Consider the following 16,807-nt stretch of genomic DNA (forward strand, 5'->3'; position numbering starts at 1 on the left):
CACAACAGATATGTAGCCTCACTCCACCGACAAAATCTTGTTTTCTTATTTAAGACATTAGGACATTGGTTTTGGAAATCTCAGTAACACTAGTCTCTAATTCCGACAGAGACTTCCCAATGTCACTTGATTCTCTGACCTCAAAGAGATAAACTTCTGCAGCCCCTCTGACCTGAGCAGGGTGAGGTGAACCTCTCTAATAGAATGGCTGTGAAATGTCCATTCCAAAATCTTTTACACACTTCATCAGAATAGCAGAAGAAATATTATTTTTCCTTCAGAAAAAGACAAGAATGAAGAAAAAAGAAAATGTTCAGATCAAACATCAAACAATTTTCTGAGGAAGGACACTGCCCTGAACCATTTTACACCTTTCCAGAACACTTTCAAGCAAACAACATTCCACAGCACATCATATATCTCTATACCTTCAATCCAGCTCATCTTGGCCCCTCTCCCACTCTAAAAAAGTTACGACCACCCGTCACCTCCCGAGAAGGAGGATGTCTGGAGATCTTCAAGTCTACAATGCAATTGCATACAATTGGTGTCAGGAGTGAGCTTGCTATACCAAAGTGAGAAAGTGATGTTACTTTTACCAATGTGATATGATTAAAATATGTCATTATTACATAAAATAAAGAAATTTCCAGTACAGAGGAAAGCAGTCTTACATATTTGTTTAATATGTGCATTGAAGGACATGGTCAAAAATCACATGTGTTTCTTTGTGCGTCTCTGTATGTCATTATGTATGTTTGAGTGAGTGAGCCTCTGTGTGTGTGCATGCCTGGGCCAGGGTTTGGGGCTTGATGTGCCTTTGCCCCTGTAGAACATGGTCATGGAGGGAGTGGTTACATATCTAAATGCATATAACACAATAACACGAATTGAAAAAAAACAAAAAAACTAAACAGATAAAAGAAACACCTGAAAAAGACGAGGCTACTGAGAACCTATAAAGCTGATGTTAGAAAATCAAAATATGTTTGGCACAACAGTACATTCAGATCATAGTTATAATTGCAAAAAAGCTGACAGACAGAACAGGATTAAAAACAAACCAAAAGACAAACTCCTATATTTGTCATTGCAGAGCCAATGAGCTGTATTAATTTGCAAAATGAAAAAACAACGATAGTCTCTGTTGGTCTCTTACTCGTTACATGTCTCTTCCTCTTTTATCATCTTTTTAAAATTATTTTTTTTATAAAGCCAACCATGATATTTAATATATAAAAAGAACTGACTACATTTCTGTTTTTCATCAAGAAATCATGGAAGTGCTGTTTCTGCAGTCACAGTCCTTTTTAAGCAACTGGAGCTGTTGTGTTTTGTTTTTATTTGAAATTTATTCAATGGTATGGATATCCGGATCACTCCTCATGTGTTGTCCTAGGTTGTTTAAATTCATCAGGCAATGGTGCACCAGCTTTTCTGTTTTAATTGTTTTAATTTGTCTTCGTGCTTTTTCTGCATTTCCTCCCTTTCTTTCTTAAGCATTTCTTCTTTGTGGTCTGCGACTTTGTGCAAAAGAGTAAACTCATTCTTGTGTTCCTGTTGCTTTTGCATTAATATTCCATATGTTTCCTTCAGATCCCTTATCTCCTCGTTATATTTATCTATCAGTGATTCAAAGTCCCTGGTGTATTTCTCTCTGAAATCATTGAACAGTTCAGCTTGATTTCTGGCATCATCTTCATATTTCTGCTTCATTTCCTCCATTTTAGTTTTATAGTCTTTCTCTAATGCTCTTCTCTTCCTTTCCTCCTCCTCTAATCTAATGCAATGTTCTTTTATTTTCCTTTCATATACTTCTCTTTCCAAGTCATATTTTTCTTTGAGATTTTTAATTTTCATAGCTTCTGCTTCTCGTCTCTGTATATCTTCTTGATACCTTTTTTCCCACCAGTCATTTCTTTCCATCTCCCAGGCCTCTCTCTCTTTTCTTGTTTCTTCTCTGGTGTGCTCCAGCTCTCTGATGAGCTCTTCCTTTGATTCAGATTCTATTTGCTTCTCCAAAGTTTCCAGTCTTTGTTTCCATTGTTGTCGTTGAGTTTCTTCCTGTTCTGTCTTCTTTCTGTCTTCATCTTCTCTGATTTTCTTTTCTATCTCTCTTTTCTCTCGCTCCTTGATAATGCAGTCCTCCATCTGCTTCAGCTGAATCCTACTCTGCTCTTTCTCAGATTCAAATTTAGAGATCTGTTCTTCTATTTCACTTTTTATTTTTTGCATTTCTTCTTCATGCTTCCTTTTAAGCTCCTCCCTCTCTCTCTTCATGTCTTCATCTTTCTCTTTCAGCAGCGTCTCTACTTTCTTCTGTATCGCTGCCTCGGCCTCTTGGAACATCTCAGTGGTGTAGTGTCTGCCATCATTGTCTTTCAACATGGCTTCAGTTTTGATCAGCAGGTCTGTCACTTGTCTACGGTTTGTTTGATCTTTGTTGTTGAAGACGTGGTATCTGCCTCCACAGTCATTAATCAGAGTTTTTACGAAATCGGCACAATCTTCTTTTATGTAACTTTCAATGGATGTGTCTTCAAGCTCATCTCCTCTGGTGAAAGTAACAATGATGAAGTTTCCTGACTTCTTTCCAAAAATCTCTTTGATCTTTTTCACGGTTTCTTTTTCCTCATCTGTAAATCGACCGATCGGCACCACCAGTAAGAACACATGAGGTCCAGGAGACAGCAAGCTGATACATTTCAGAAGCTCCTGTCGAACTTCATAATGGGACAGAGTCGTGTCAAACAAGCCGGGGGTGTCGACCACAACAACAGGACATCCATCAATTTCTCCTGCTGCTTTCTGACATTCTCTGGTCACAGAAATCTGACTGGCTTTGGATAAAAAATTTATTTTGTTTAAAATGGTGTTTGCAGTTGCACTTTTCCCGCTGCCAGTTTTCCCAATCAGCACCATCCGGATGGACTGTTTAGTATCACTTCCATTATCAGGTCCAGCCTCCCTCTTGTGTTTAACTTCCTCCAGTTCAGCATCAAGTCTTGTTACCCTCTCAATCTGAGCTTTGCATAACATCTCAGTTGTGAAGCACTTGGGTCCTTCAGGTCTCATCTTTTCCACTCTATCAATGAGCTCAACAATTGGTTTTGTTTCCTTGATATTAAGAACAACTGAATTTCCTCCCCACCTTTCAAAGAGCTCATGCATGTCTTTGTTTTCCTTTAGAGAGTTAACAACAACTGGATCTGTAGGATCTGAGTCCACAGTGAACAGAATCATGGTGAAGTCATTGACTCGAGAGCTGAATGTGTTCTGGATGGTCTCTAACTCTCCTTTGTCTTCATCAGTGAGGGGAGCCACAGGTAGGACCAGGATGAAGGCATGGACACCCTCAGGATCACAGAGGGAGATACACTTGAGTGATTCCTCCATCACTGCCTCCTGACGTTTTCCATACAAGGCAGGCAGCTCCACCAGGGAAACCCAACGTCCACACACCTCTCCCTGATGTTTAACACACTCTGATGAGTTCGAGACTGAATGAAGCTCTGTCTGACCTAAAATGGCCTTGGCTGCTGAAGTCTTCCCCGCTCCTCTCCTCCCACACAGAACCAGGTTTAAAGATGGTTTGAGGAATTCAGGCTGTGGTCTGATGGTCTCTTTGGTGACTGTGAGGAATTTTCCTTTGTTCTCATGCACGATGTTCTCAATCTTCTCCATCAACTGTCGATGATCATTTTCAAACATGTTGTAGTGCCGACCTTCACAATCGCTGAGGAGTAATTTCACAGACACACTTGTTTCTTCCTCATGTGTGATGATGACCATGGAGTGTTTAAAGATATCTTCACCAAACAAACTCAGGATGAACTTCAGAGTTTTTCTGTTCTCCTCAGTGAAATCAGAAGGTTTCACTAACAGCAGCAGAACATTTGGTCCAGGAGGACAGAGACTCACACAGCTCCTAATCTCCTCTCTTACCCTCTCCACGGGCAGAGTGAATATGTCGGGAGTTTTCACCACTATTAATGGTTTTCCTCTCCACTCTCCATGATGGGAAACTTGACTGGTTCGAAGAATTCTTGGAAAGCCTGATTCTTTAACATTTCTGATAAAATTAAAGAGTGATGTTTTCTTTTTGTGGCTCATTCCAAAGAGCATAATCCTGAGTCCATTTTCTATGAAGAAAAAAACAAGAATTACTTTCAAAGGTTAAGAAAAGTAGACTGATTGCACTAAATACTTCAGTCAAATATATTTTACAAGAACTCTATATGAAACATGTGTGTCTGAGAGTTTGTATATAATTTCATGCTTCACTCTCTTTTATGTTTTTATGTCTTTCTATTACAGCATTAAATCAGCCTCTGCTTCATGTGGCTTTTCTAATCTATGAGGTGGAAAAACAAGAACAGACTGGACAGTGTACAATGCAAAGACTGATTATGTTTTAGAAGAGGTTTTTATTTTGTTTTACATGTTCTGGGACAGAAGGTTTTAAAGGTTTACTTAGTGGACTTCCACTAAATTATAACTGTACACATATAATGGTGAAATGTTCTTTCAGTTTTAGTTCCATTAATTAAACCAGACAATATCATAACTTTACTTCAGGAAAGAGATGAACTGATGAAGCAGATGTTGAACACTTTTGGTGGACAGTGTCTTTTTTATCTAACAGTACTCTCCAGTGTACTGTGTATTTCCAGTTAAAAATATGGGTGTTACAGTGAAGGTTACGTAGTTATTGGCACTGACTCGACATTTATAAATGAAAAATTTATATTATTTACTAACTAGAGAGCATATCAGCACATCACTTGTTCCACATTTCATACAGCATCACTTCACAATGGGTTAAAATCATTTTTCTAATCAAAATTCAACACACAATGCTCCATAAGGACAACGTGAAAGCTTGAAATTCTTGCAAATTCATTAAAATTAAAAACTTGTGACCAATTTGATTTAAACTTTTAACATTATTACAAAATATTTTATAGACTTACGAACAGGGGCTCCAGCTGTGCTTGGATGACAAATCAGATGATTTCCATCATTATGCGCTATAATTTCCTTAATTTTTGACTGCAACTCACGAACTTCAAGGAATTTCCGTCTCAGAGATCGAAATCTGCACTTTCTGATCAAGTCCTCTAAAGGTTTACTGTACATGCGAGACTTTGTTCTGGGCGTTGACTTCAGAACCAGTGAATGGTCAAAAGAATAATCACTGAAGATGTTCAGGATTTCACAGAGCCTCAGTTTGTGTTCCTCTGTGAAGTCCTCAAGCTGTATGACCAGTAGGAACACATGAGGGCCAGGATCAGAGAGCCTCACACACTTTTCCACATGTCCTCTTAGTTTGTCTTCAGAGATGCTGGAATGAAGCAGATCTGGTGTGTTGATAAGAACAATTTCTTTGCTTTGAATGCTCACATGACAGTCAACTTCTTCCACTGTGTTAAATTTGTTCTCTCCCAGTAAGAAGTTTCCCACTGAACTCCTCTCAGACCAGCTGTTCCCCAGCAGAACAATCCTCATCTCAGACACTGAAATGGTAACAAAAATGTTAAAGGTTAGCACAAATGTAATCTTTTAATGCAACATGTGTTCTAAATAATACATTTGAATTACTATAGATTCATATAATACAAAATGTTTTATTTAAAATGTAACTCCATTACTTACATGTTTCATCTTTGTTTTCACACGTACTGTTTTAGCTTTAATAATGTTGAAGACATACAGTTGGGTCTGAACATTTTTAATCATAGATTGTGTAGTACATCATGACAATTTCCAGATTTAGAAATGAAAAAATTAAGATGCAGATAAAATGCAGGTTCCACATTTAATAAACAGTGTTGGGCAAGTTCCTTTGAAAAAGTAATTGATTATAGTTATTAGTTACTTCTTCAAAAAAGTAACTGAGTTAGTAACTGAGTTACAAGATTCTAAAAGTATTTAATTACTAGGAAAATTAACTATTGCGTTACTTAAAAAAGAAATGTTTAACCCTCTGGTGTCCAGGGTATAACTGGCCATTTTTAACTACTTTTGATTTTACCTCTACATTTTACCTTAAAAACTATTTACTTTGCCTTGTTTCTTTACAGCACAACCTCATGTGTCTGTATTTACGGTTATGTTTTCATTTTGACATACTGTATTAACACAATTGATCTAAAATCAGACAAAAAGCTTAACATTGAAGTACAAAAAATTATAGTTTTTACTGTAACAACCACAAACATATGTTGTAGAAGTTTTCCATTAAATAAAGCCTGCAGACAAGCGGTGAGCGGTAGCTAACATTCTTTAATCAAAACAAAGAACAGAAAACCAAGCTTGGTGGAGAGCCTGCATGATCGGGGGGCAGGCGGTCAGCAGAGTCTCTCTCTGAGCCTCAGTTAAATACCTTCTTCAGGAACAAAAGGCAGTACACAGCTGTATCACACCTTAAGGTTCACACTCCCTTGCTACCTCCCAGAGTCATCGAAGAGACAAAAGATTTTTCCTGTGGAGTTGTCTGCTTCCCCCAACTTCCTTACCAGACTCCCACCATCTGTCTAACTGTATGAGTGTGAGACATGTTAAAATCCAGTGGCACCAAAGCATTATACAATAAAATAATGTGAATAATACATAAGTAAAAGAAATTCCTATACGCATGTTTAAATGAATCATATTTCATAACTTTAAATGCAAATATAAATTGTCAATTTTAAAATCCTATACACAAGTTATTTACAGCCATTTACCTTTTACCCTTTTTTATAACCATTTCAAACTATTTGCATAACAATCAGGTGTTCTGCCACATAAGGTATTTGTGCCAGTGTAAAAAATAATTTCTGTCCACTATAAACATCACAGATGGTCTGACAGCAGCAGGTGTATCACTCCTCCTGTTTTTTTTACCTGGAGACAGCAGTCGCCTCATTGTTCTGACACACAACACAAAACTATCCACAACACTACACACTAACTACACAAGACAACACTTTAACTACACACCCCAAACATGCTAAACGTCACAAATCTCTCACATCTCAAAACTCTCTCTCTCTCTCTCTCTCTCTCTCTCTCTCTCTCGCTCGCTGTCACTCCTAAAACTTCCCCCTCTTCCTAAACAACCAAATGAGCAATAAAAAACATGAAGTCTGTTACAGCAGCTGAAACATCAGGCCCGGACCAGATAGCTTCCCATGTCATGTGCTCAAAGCATGCACTCACAAACTGGCAGCTGTCTTGGCAGACAACTTTAGCCTCTCACTGTTTTTGTCTGTAGTCCCCTCATGCCTTAAGAGGAACACTATCATCCAAAATCATCATCATCAAAGGTGGTACGGATCAGCAGTGTCACATCATCTACACTGACGATCAGTACCCCAGGGATGTGTGAGTCAGCCCCTGCTGTAAACTCTGTTCACCCACGACTGTGGGGCCACACACAGATCCAACACCATCATTAAATCTGCAGACAACACCACCATCATCAGCTGCAATTCAGATGGAGACAAGTCTGCTTACAGCGCAGAGGTGAGAGCCCTGACATCATGGTGTCGGGACACAGAGGTGGAGAGAGTCAGATGTTTCAGGTTCCTGTTGATTAACATCAGTGAGGATCTGAGCTGGTCACATTACGTATGTGACATATATTTTTTATTAATATATGTCGTCTTTATTTATATAATGTATCTTATTTATGTCTTATTTATGTTACGTCTGTGCATTTTTACTTTTCTGTGTGAAAATATTGACGATGATCTGAGCCTAATAATTTCATTGCTAATAGTAATATGCCATTGTTACCTGTATATGACGAATAACAACTTGAACTTGTTGAACTATTTTTTTTGACATCCTTAAAATAAAGGTTAAAGTATGTACTTTAATTGCATCTTCAGAGTTTAATTTCTAATCTTTTGTAATGTCCTACAGAGGTATGGAATATGTATCAATATAAATGTCACTGTCAACAAACTCCCAGAGCTGGATATTCAATTTAATGTGTTCAACTTTGCTGTGGTACCTTCTATTCTGAGCAGGTATTTTTAACCAATAACTATTTTATTCCTTTTGAATTAATATAGCTCTACTTAGTTGTATTTTTTTTCTTCAAGAAATAACTTGGAGTGTTTTTCAAAACTCACTGTTGAGTGGTGGGGAAATGCTGTTCCTACGTTTCATGATTAAGTAGTCTTCTGGAACTGCAGGAGAAAAAAAGAAAAACATGATTTAAGCTGTTTAATTTTTTATCACACTTTTATTATTTGGGTAAACAGGTGGAAAAAGACTAACTTAAAGTTGAAGTAATGTAGAGCCTGTTTCCTAATTCAAATTGTGATATTGCTAATACAAGTTGGGTGTCATCTGCGTAGCAGTGAAAATGTATGCTATGTCTTCTGATGATACTGCCTAAGTGAAGCATGTATAATTTAAAACGGAATTGGTCCTAGCACTGAACCCTGTTGAACTCCATAATTAACCCCAGTGTGTGAAGAGGACTCTCCATTTAACAAATTGGAGTCTATTAGATAGATATGATTCACCACTGTTACATATTGTATATCTTCAGGTATTCTGCACAAAAAGAAATAAAATTGTACTGTAAATATATACTGTACAACATAAACAGCTTTAAGTTATGTGTGAATTCATGGCAATTTTCTAGAAAGCAAACAATATTTGCCCATCTTGCATTGTAAGTACGTTGTCGTTTTCAGGGCATGGGCTGTATTATGGAGTGAATCAACAGATTTGATAGCCCTGAAGCACATCCCCCTCCCCAAAGAATGCTCTGAGAGGGATAGTAAAATGTCTTTTGGGGGGGAAAAAACAGCAGTAATACCTATTCCAGAATAATTAATTCTGGGTTAAGAAGTGGGTTTCCAAAACACAGATCAATGGAAGATTGCTAACAACTATAGAGTGCTAGACTTTAATAAACTAGATTATTACCTCTGTTAATCTAAAGTTGTTTCAAAATGTTTACTTATAAAATATGGAATCGATTCAAAAAGGTCTAAAATTGTATAGAAATGGAGAGGCAAATCCAGTCTCGAAGCCAAAAATTTCAGTTAGCCATAGATGAGGGTAAACGACACACATAAGCAGTGAAAACTGTCACGGTCCCCGTGTCTCTCTGGTTGGCTCACGCTGGCTACAGGTTTTGTTGTTGTTGTTATTTTTTGTTGTTGTTTTCTTTGTCTCTCCTCCTCCTCTCTGCCTGGGTGGAGCCAGGGGGGAGCGTGGGGGTGGCTTACTGGGCTTAAACCCGGGTTGTTTTGTCAGAAGCCCGGGGTCTTTTAGAGTGTAATTTTTTCATAGGTAGATGCCTGGCTGACAACTGTATAAAACAAAAAGTACACACAATATTCAAAGCACATAGTGCACACTGTGGGAATTTACGACTGTGCGTGAATCCCCCCTAATATTGGTATGATTCGAGCTCAGGCACTAAGCGACTGAGCGAGGGGGCGGGGCAGCTGCTGCCAGCAGTGAGTGCGCTGTTGGAGAAACGGAGCCAGCCATACTAAGGAGAGCTTAAGTTTGACCAGGTACCAAAGCAAATCATTCGTACTGTACAAATAATGTAAATATGACGGTGCATCACGAAAGATTGATATCAAACTGATCACTTGACCCATATTACGTTACTCGCTCTTCAAGTGAATCAACAAATGGCGAAATGAAAAGCCGAACAAATGCTATTTTTATTAATGCTGTTTCTTTAGAGAGTCTTAGCTTACATGTGTTTATTTCATATTTTCAGTTCTTACCCTCCACGGCTAAATAAATCGGTTTCGACTAAATTGGTTTCAGTTATGTACTGAAATATAAGAATGGTCATTAGAGGCTTCTTTCAAAGAAAAAACTCAGGTAAATGTTATTTTGTATATTATGCTTTGTATGTTGTTCAGTATATTTCTATGCAAAACAAGAAGGATTTCAGTACACAGCAGGATATTCATATTTGTAACCAGATATTTACATACTCTTTAGGGAGAAAACATTAAACATTTTTACTGTACAACATCAATTTAGAGTAAACTTTTGTTTTAGATAAATATTGAAATATATTTTGAATTAGTTAAATGTCAGAATAAAGAGAGACAGAGCTTTCTGTTTTTTTATCACTTTCATCACATTTAGGAGTACATATACACTAAGTTTATTGTAAATTAATAAGAAAACTCCAGAGGATTCCATCCTGAGCCGAAGAAGCTTCTGATTGGTTAGTGGAGTCCATGTGAGTAAATTGGTGGCACACCTGTGGATGCATATAAGGCAAAACACAGAGCCTGTTTCTGTGACATGGGAACATCAGGAGATGTCAATCAAAACACCAGGAAAAGAACCATGGAGCTCCATAAGTGTGGCTCAAGTCTGAATACAATTTGGTGCCATTTGCAATTAAGAAATACAGATAGTTTCTCTCTTTACTCTTAAAGTTAACAAATATGTTTTTTATATTTATCAATCTAAAAAAATAAACATTTAGTCTGATTTGATGTTACAATTAAAAAAGTGTTTGTGTTTTGATCTGAAGAGTATGTAAATATCTGGTCTCCACTGTATATTTGATGATTGTCAGCACAAAGAGGGAGAGAGAGGAACAGAGAGGGAGAGAGAGGAGAATGAGGACAGAACAGAGATGAACAAGAGCAGGTGAGACACATATGTTAGTCAAATGGTCGTTTACCAAAAGTATCACCGTATCATAGGTACTCATGTATCTCGTACCTAGTGTTTCTTTTTAGGTTTGTTATTTTTCAAATTCTATATTTATTAAGTTATGCAGGCTTGTTTGCACAACAAGGCTAAATAATTATATAAACTTTTCTCAATCTAAATAGTGGACTTTGGTAGAATTAAAAAAACAAGTGTAGTGCAGGTCTATGATGATTTTTAGTGCTGCTATCATCTAGTTCTGATTCTGGTTCTGTCTTGGTTAAATCCTCAGTAGCCCTGATTTTGAACTGTTGTAGTCCTGTTTTAATTCTAATAATTTCCCCCAGGGATCAATAAAGTATTCTGATTCTGATTCTGATTCCGGATCAGTTCTGGGTCTGGTTGAATTGGGGTTTAGTCCTCATGTCTTGATACAGCCCCGACTTTGTTGTAGCAGCCATCAAGCCCATGAGGCGGAGAGACAGTCCCCAGCGCACCCGAGAGTAGGGGCTGAAGGAGGCCAGGCACACCTCGAGGACCCGCCGGCGATCTGCCGTCAGGGAGACCAAGGCCCTGACGGAGTCCAGGGACATGCCTTGGAAGGTGGTGGTCTGGGACGGCTCCAACCTGGACTTCTTGAGATTCAGGTGGAGTCCCAGAGCCTGAACATGCAAGACCAACAGGACAACATGGCTGCGGCACTGTTCTTCTGAGGAAGTGCAGACCAGCCAGTCGTCCAAATAATTGAGAAATCTGACGCCCCGCAGCCTCATATGAGCAAGGGCTGCATCCATGCACCTGGTAAAGGTTCGGGGCGCCAGGGAGATGCCAAAGTGGAGGACGCTGAACTCAAAGATCCGCCCCTCGAACCCAAACCTGAGGAACCGCCAGTGACCCTGCCAGATAGGGATCTGGAAATAGGCGTCCTTCGGGTCGATGGTGGCAAACCCAGTCCCCAGCGGCGATGGCCTGACGCACCCTGGGGACCGTGAGCATCTTGCACTTCAGGGGTCAGCGATTGAGGCCCCTGAGGTCCAGAATGGGAAGGAGACCTCCGTCCCGCTTTGGGACCAGAAAGTAACGGAAGAAAAACTCCATCTTGCGGTCCCCCTGTCCACCTCCTGTATGGTGTCCTTTGACAGAAGGGTCGCCAGTTCCTCCCGCGGCACCCGGCCCTGGCCCGGGTCGGCTACGGAGGTGAAAGTTGGAGTGGAAGTCAGGGGAGGCCTGCGGCAAAACTGAAGGCGATAACCCTGGGTCATGGTAGATACCACCCAAGGGTCCACCCCCAGGGCCGACCAGGCAACCCTGCGCTGTCTTGTAGACAAGGGGGGCAGGCAGGGTGGCCTGGTCCGGGGAGATGTCAGGAAGGAGCAGGACGGCTGGAGGACAACTGGCCTTTGGCACCCCGGCCCCCTCCCCGAGCCTGAGCGCGGCTGCTGCGTCTACGAAAGGCCTCCAGCTGGGTCCGGAGATCTTCAGGACCCCGAGCTGGAGTAGCAGAGGCAGGCGGAGGCACAGAAGCTCGGGCCCGCCCCCCCCCTTGGCCGGACGATTGTGTAAGCCCCGTGACTTCTCCTGAGTAGTACGGCGAGTCTCTGTAGCCTGCTGGAGGAGCTGAGGCAATGAGGCAATCCTGGTCGTCCGAATGGAGCTGGGACTGAGACAGCCAGAGGTGGCGGCGTGCCACCCAAAACAAAGCCAAGGAAGAGCCCGTGGCAATAGCCTGATGTTTCATGAGTGAAGCTAGGAGAGAGGATGTGGACAGTAACTCTCCCACGCCCTCCAGATCGCCCGAGCTAGTCTGCAACTGACGGGCCAAGTGCTGCAGATGAAGCGACAATATGGCCGACGAATTGGACAGGCAGGCCTGGGTCGCCATAGACCTGTGCAGCCTAGCCAAGAGGCCGTCCATGGTTTTCACATCCCTATTAGGGCATGCAGCCCGCCCCAGGAGGGAGCCTGAAGGGGCAACCAGGGGGGCCAGGGATGGATCCACCGGGGGAAGGGGCCCACAGGCAATGCGCTCCTGGCCATGCATGGCCAAAAAGCGCTTACAGGCAGGGGACCAATGGTGCAGGGCCGTGGGGGCCTCAAACTGTTTGCACACCAGGTCCTGAAAATCAGGAGCGCTGAGGCCGTGAAGCGTCGTCAAACCAAGAAGGCGCTGAGACCAGTACCTCAGGGAGGGACAGCTCAAGCGCCCGGCATGCCCTTTCCAAAAGCTGAAAGAAACTCAACTGGCCAGACTCCGTGCCAGGGGAACCAGCAGGGGGCAGCTTGGGAGACAGGTGGGAGGCATCGGAGGAGAGGATGGAGGCCCCGTTAACATCCGCCTCCCCATAGTCCACCTCCAACGGCCCAGGCTCAGAGGCGGGGCCACAGGAGGCAAAGGCACGGGAGGGGCCCGGCAGGTCAGTAAACGGGCAAGGGGACCCAGCCCATGGAGCTGCGGGACTAGACTCCACGTCAGCAGCAGCCATTTTCCTCACTTTTGCCTGAGAGGCCTGGGATGAGGGAGGGGCGGGTCGCTTGACAAAAAAAAAACTTAGCACGAGCTTCTCTAGTCCGTGCAGGCAGAATAAAACAGTTCATGCATGAGGCAGGGGCTTCTCTAGCCAGCAAAGCATGCTCGGGACCCAGACACAGCACACAGTGCTCGTGCCCATTGTCCAAAGGCATAGGAATGCCACACTCGAGGCAAGTTTGGGACGTGTGGCCTGCAATACTGTGTGGCTAGCAAGGGGCGGGGCCAAAAACCAACTGGGAAGTGGCGAGCAGCTAGCCTAAGTCCCCAACCCACTGTGTATTCCCGCAGGGTAGGTAAGCTTTTTTTCTTCACTGTCAGTGGGACACAGCCTCTGCTGTCAGCGTGTATGACCACGGCCACAGCAGAGCTAAGCAAGCAGGCAATGGGGTAACAGTAACGCCGAAGCTGCGTGTCCCCTGTATAACGCACTACAGCAGCTAGCTTTTTTCTTTTTCCGATAGCAATGCTGAAGCCGTTTACCCTTTGTGTTATGTGACACAGCAGCTCTAGCTGACAGCATACGCTAGCAATGCAGAAGCCCTTTTCCCCTTTGTGTTATGCGACACAGCGTAGCTGACAGTGTATGCAAGCAACGCTGAAGCCCTTTTCCCCTCAGTGTACGCTTTCACAGTAGCCTAGCTGACGCCGCACGCTAGTACGCTGAAGCAGCTTCCCCCCTGTGTTATGGCTCACAGTAGCTTAGCCGACAGCATACACTCAGCAACGCTGACGCCCTGTGCCCGCCACGTAGCCCACATGAGCTAAGCTACCCGGCGCCCAGGCAACAGCACTCGCTCAGAGTGCTAAAGCTGAGTCTCCCCTCGAAGCGGACCAGGCTAAGGACCAGCCAACAGGGGGACAGGAGGGCACACCAAGGGACACCGGGGCTACCAGGGACACCAGGGGAATAATGGGGCTACCAGGGGAATACCGGGGCTACCAGGGGAATACCGGGGCTACCCGGGGAATACCAGGGCAAGGGAAGGGGGAGAGCCAGCGCCCACGGAGGATGCCGAAGCACGCTCCAACAGACGCAACAACACACAGCACTCTCAAGGTAAGCACGCAAACACACACACCAAGTGGAGATCAAACAATCACCGGTGTCACATCTGCACAGCTGTTTTATACGTAAGCTGTGGGGCGATCCGCACAGCTGTTTTATACGTAAGCTGTGGGGCGTAGCTGGAGTGTCTTAAAGAAATATCCACACGCTGGGGTCTTACCCCGTACATATGGAATATGTAACGGTGCGGAGAGATAGTCTTGATATGCTAGAGAACTGCCGATACCGATATGAATCCGATATAGTGTTTTGTAATCAATAAAACTGTTTTTTAAATAAATATCTTGATGCATTTTGCACAAGTTCATAATCAAGTTTTAAAAAACAAGACACTGAAGCTATTCTGTTATACCTGTATGCAACAAATAGACTCCACCCAAAACATTTTATAGTTCAGCAACACAGGTCAATCTAATAAATTTAAACCTACACGATCCTCCCTATTCTGTTATTTGAAAGAGTACTTACCTACCTAACTAACAGCAAAAATATTAGGGAACCACCCCCCGCCCTTGATCGATGTAATCAACTTTAATTTAATGCAAGTGTAAAACAAATGCACAGAAATCAATTATTTTTCTACAATAATTAAATAGATTCAACATCTTTCTTCAACAGAATTGCAGACTGCACAGATGGTACCTTCCCGAAGGAAAAAGTACTATAGCTTACTAGAATCAGCCTTTTGGGATTTACTTACCTGGATGATTGAGCATGCATCAAGACGATTGAACACTTACTACATCATCGGGGCCTCTCCGTAAAGGCAAAACATACATAAAATCAGCTGTTTTCTTGTGGACTGAAGAATAAATACGAATACAGAAAAAAATACATTTTGACTTGATTCATCAAACGCGCTTATTGTATTAGAGTAATAATCGACTATTTAAACTTCACTTTGATTTTTGAAGTTCAGCTAGTAACTAACATAAAACTTAACTGGAAGGAGACAATTATCGGTGATATTTATTTTGCTTTATTTTCCCTTCAGTTAATAAGGTTGTAATATACCACACAGCTATATTTTAATCTCTTATCTATCGATGAGAGATTAAAATCCGTTTATATATTAATTACTTCGTTTAACTATTGCCACGTTTTGTTCACTCACCTGGTAAGACTCCTGCTGCGATCAAGAGTGAAAACGAAAGGTTGAATCTGGAAAAACAGGTGGAACTAGTGTGTAAACAGTTCACTCTTACACACCCAGAAAACAAATACTTCATTGGAAATGTTTCACTTTATAAATTGTATGTGTAGGTCTCTCTCTCTCACACTCACTCACAAACACACACACACACATGCACACACACACACACAATATCATATAGCAATAATCGAACAAAAGCATCACTGCACCTTCATGGACAGAAACCATGGATCTATTTAAGCTTGTGACCTACGGCGGTGTTACTCAGGCCTGTGGCACATGACATGTATGTTAATTTACCACGTTATTGTTTTGATCAAGTTATATTGCTCTTCTTCTTCTTTCTGCAAACTAGATGTAGCAGGTGGATCTAAAAAAAAAAAAAAGGAGTTAGTCCACCCCCAAAACACGCCTTTCCATTTGCATTCAGCAGCCTGCGGAGCTGGGTAGACTGACTAAATGTGAACTGTAACCAAAAAAAAAAAAAAAAAGTCAGCAGAAAACTCATTACAGTGTTAGCTGCAACACGATCAGTTACGTAGATCTTGGTCATGACTCCATGAAAACATGTGCAGCCGTGTGCTCCTGTTTTGAAAAACTGCTCTGAAGTTATTGTAGCCGAGTGGTAAATGAATAATAATATTTTCCATTTCAGTTAACCAAATATCCATTTAAGGTTAAAAAAGGGGTCTTAAAATGTTGTTTCTTTGTTCCCATGTATGGTAAGACAAGAATGTTATTGGGTAATTTAATTATATTGCTTGTGCTATTTCTTTGGTTATCTGCATGTTGTTTGCACTTGAAGCTGTTAATTTTATAGGTTTGTGTAGTTGCATATATTGGTCACTGGGGGGGGGGGGGGGGGGGGGGCAGTGCTTAAGGGTTAACTGCAGTTTTCCAAAATAAACTTAACAAGAAATGCATCTTGGGACTTCCTGTTTACTTTTCTTTTTGTTGTGGATGTGGAACGGGAATGTTGTGAAGGAGTTAAATTGTTGGTAAGGAATTGTTAAATATGCACATAACTCATTGAAACATATTGTTATAATTGTAGTGCAGTGGCAAAACATCAGTGTTTTAACAAGATGATGTATTTCTTAAATGTATGATGCAAAGGACCTGTATGTGCAGCGTGGAGCGGCCATTTTCCCCATGCAAGGGATAAGCTGCGAGATCGTCTGTGTGCTCCAGTATTGCAAGTGAGCTGAGATTTCTGTGGAATGTAAGTGTTTATAAAAATGTATGTAACACTTCCACATTTTTTTAAAGGAGCCTTGTGTGATTTAGTTCTTTGTATTTTGTTCTGCACAGACAGAGGCCACTGCCGTATTTTTGTGTTTTGTATTTCATTTCACTTATTTTATTCCTCGTATTGCATTGGCGCATCTTTGTTTAATCGGTTATTCTGTTACTT

The 16,807-nt window shown here is 41.6% G+C and overlaps 1 protein-coding gene across 1 annotated transcript; it reads right to left on the minus strand.

Annotated features, from left to right (window-relative positions):
• Positions 1-1,218: 1,218 nt before the first annotated feature.
• Positions 1,219-15,400, minus strand: LOC113018049 (GTPase IMAP family member 8-like). The gene is made up of 4 exons (XM_026161122.1): positions 15,355-15,400; positions 8,124-8,180; positions 4,974-5,516; positions 1,219-4,142 (listed from the first exon to the last, which is right to left on the minus strand). Exons 2-4 carry the CDS (start codon positions 8,158-8,160, stop codon positions 1,414-1,416), a joined length of 3,309 nt encoding a protein of 1,102 aa, XP_026016907.1. The 5' UTR covers positions 8,161-8,180; positions 15,355-15,400; the 3' UTR covers positions 1,219-1,413.
• Positions 15,401-16,807: the final 1,407 nt, after the last annotated feature.

Source organism: Astatotilapia calliptera, unplaced genomic scaffold (assembly GCF_900246225.1).
Source record: "Astatotilapia calliptera unplaced genomic scaffold, fAstCal1.2 U_scaffold_36, whole genome shotgun sequence".
Taxonomy (NCBI): Eukaryota; Metazoa; Chordata; class Actinopteri; order Cichliformes; family Cichlidae; genus Astatotilapia; species Astatotilapia calliptera.

Coding starts and splice junctions, on each gene's coding strand:
- LOC113018049 (XM_026161122.1), bottom strand. CDS start 8,160: ATGAAACGTAGGAACAGCATTTCCCCACCACTCAACA. Junction 5,517..8,123: donor CATTTCCCCACCACTCAACA/GTGAGTTTTGAA, acceptor TTACCATTTCAG/TGTCTGAGATGAGGATTGTT. Junction 4,143..4,973: donor CACAGCTGGAGCCCCTGTTC/GTAAGTCTATAA, acceptor TTTTCTTCATAG/AAAATGGACTCAGGATTATG.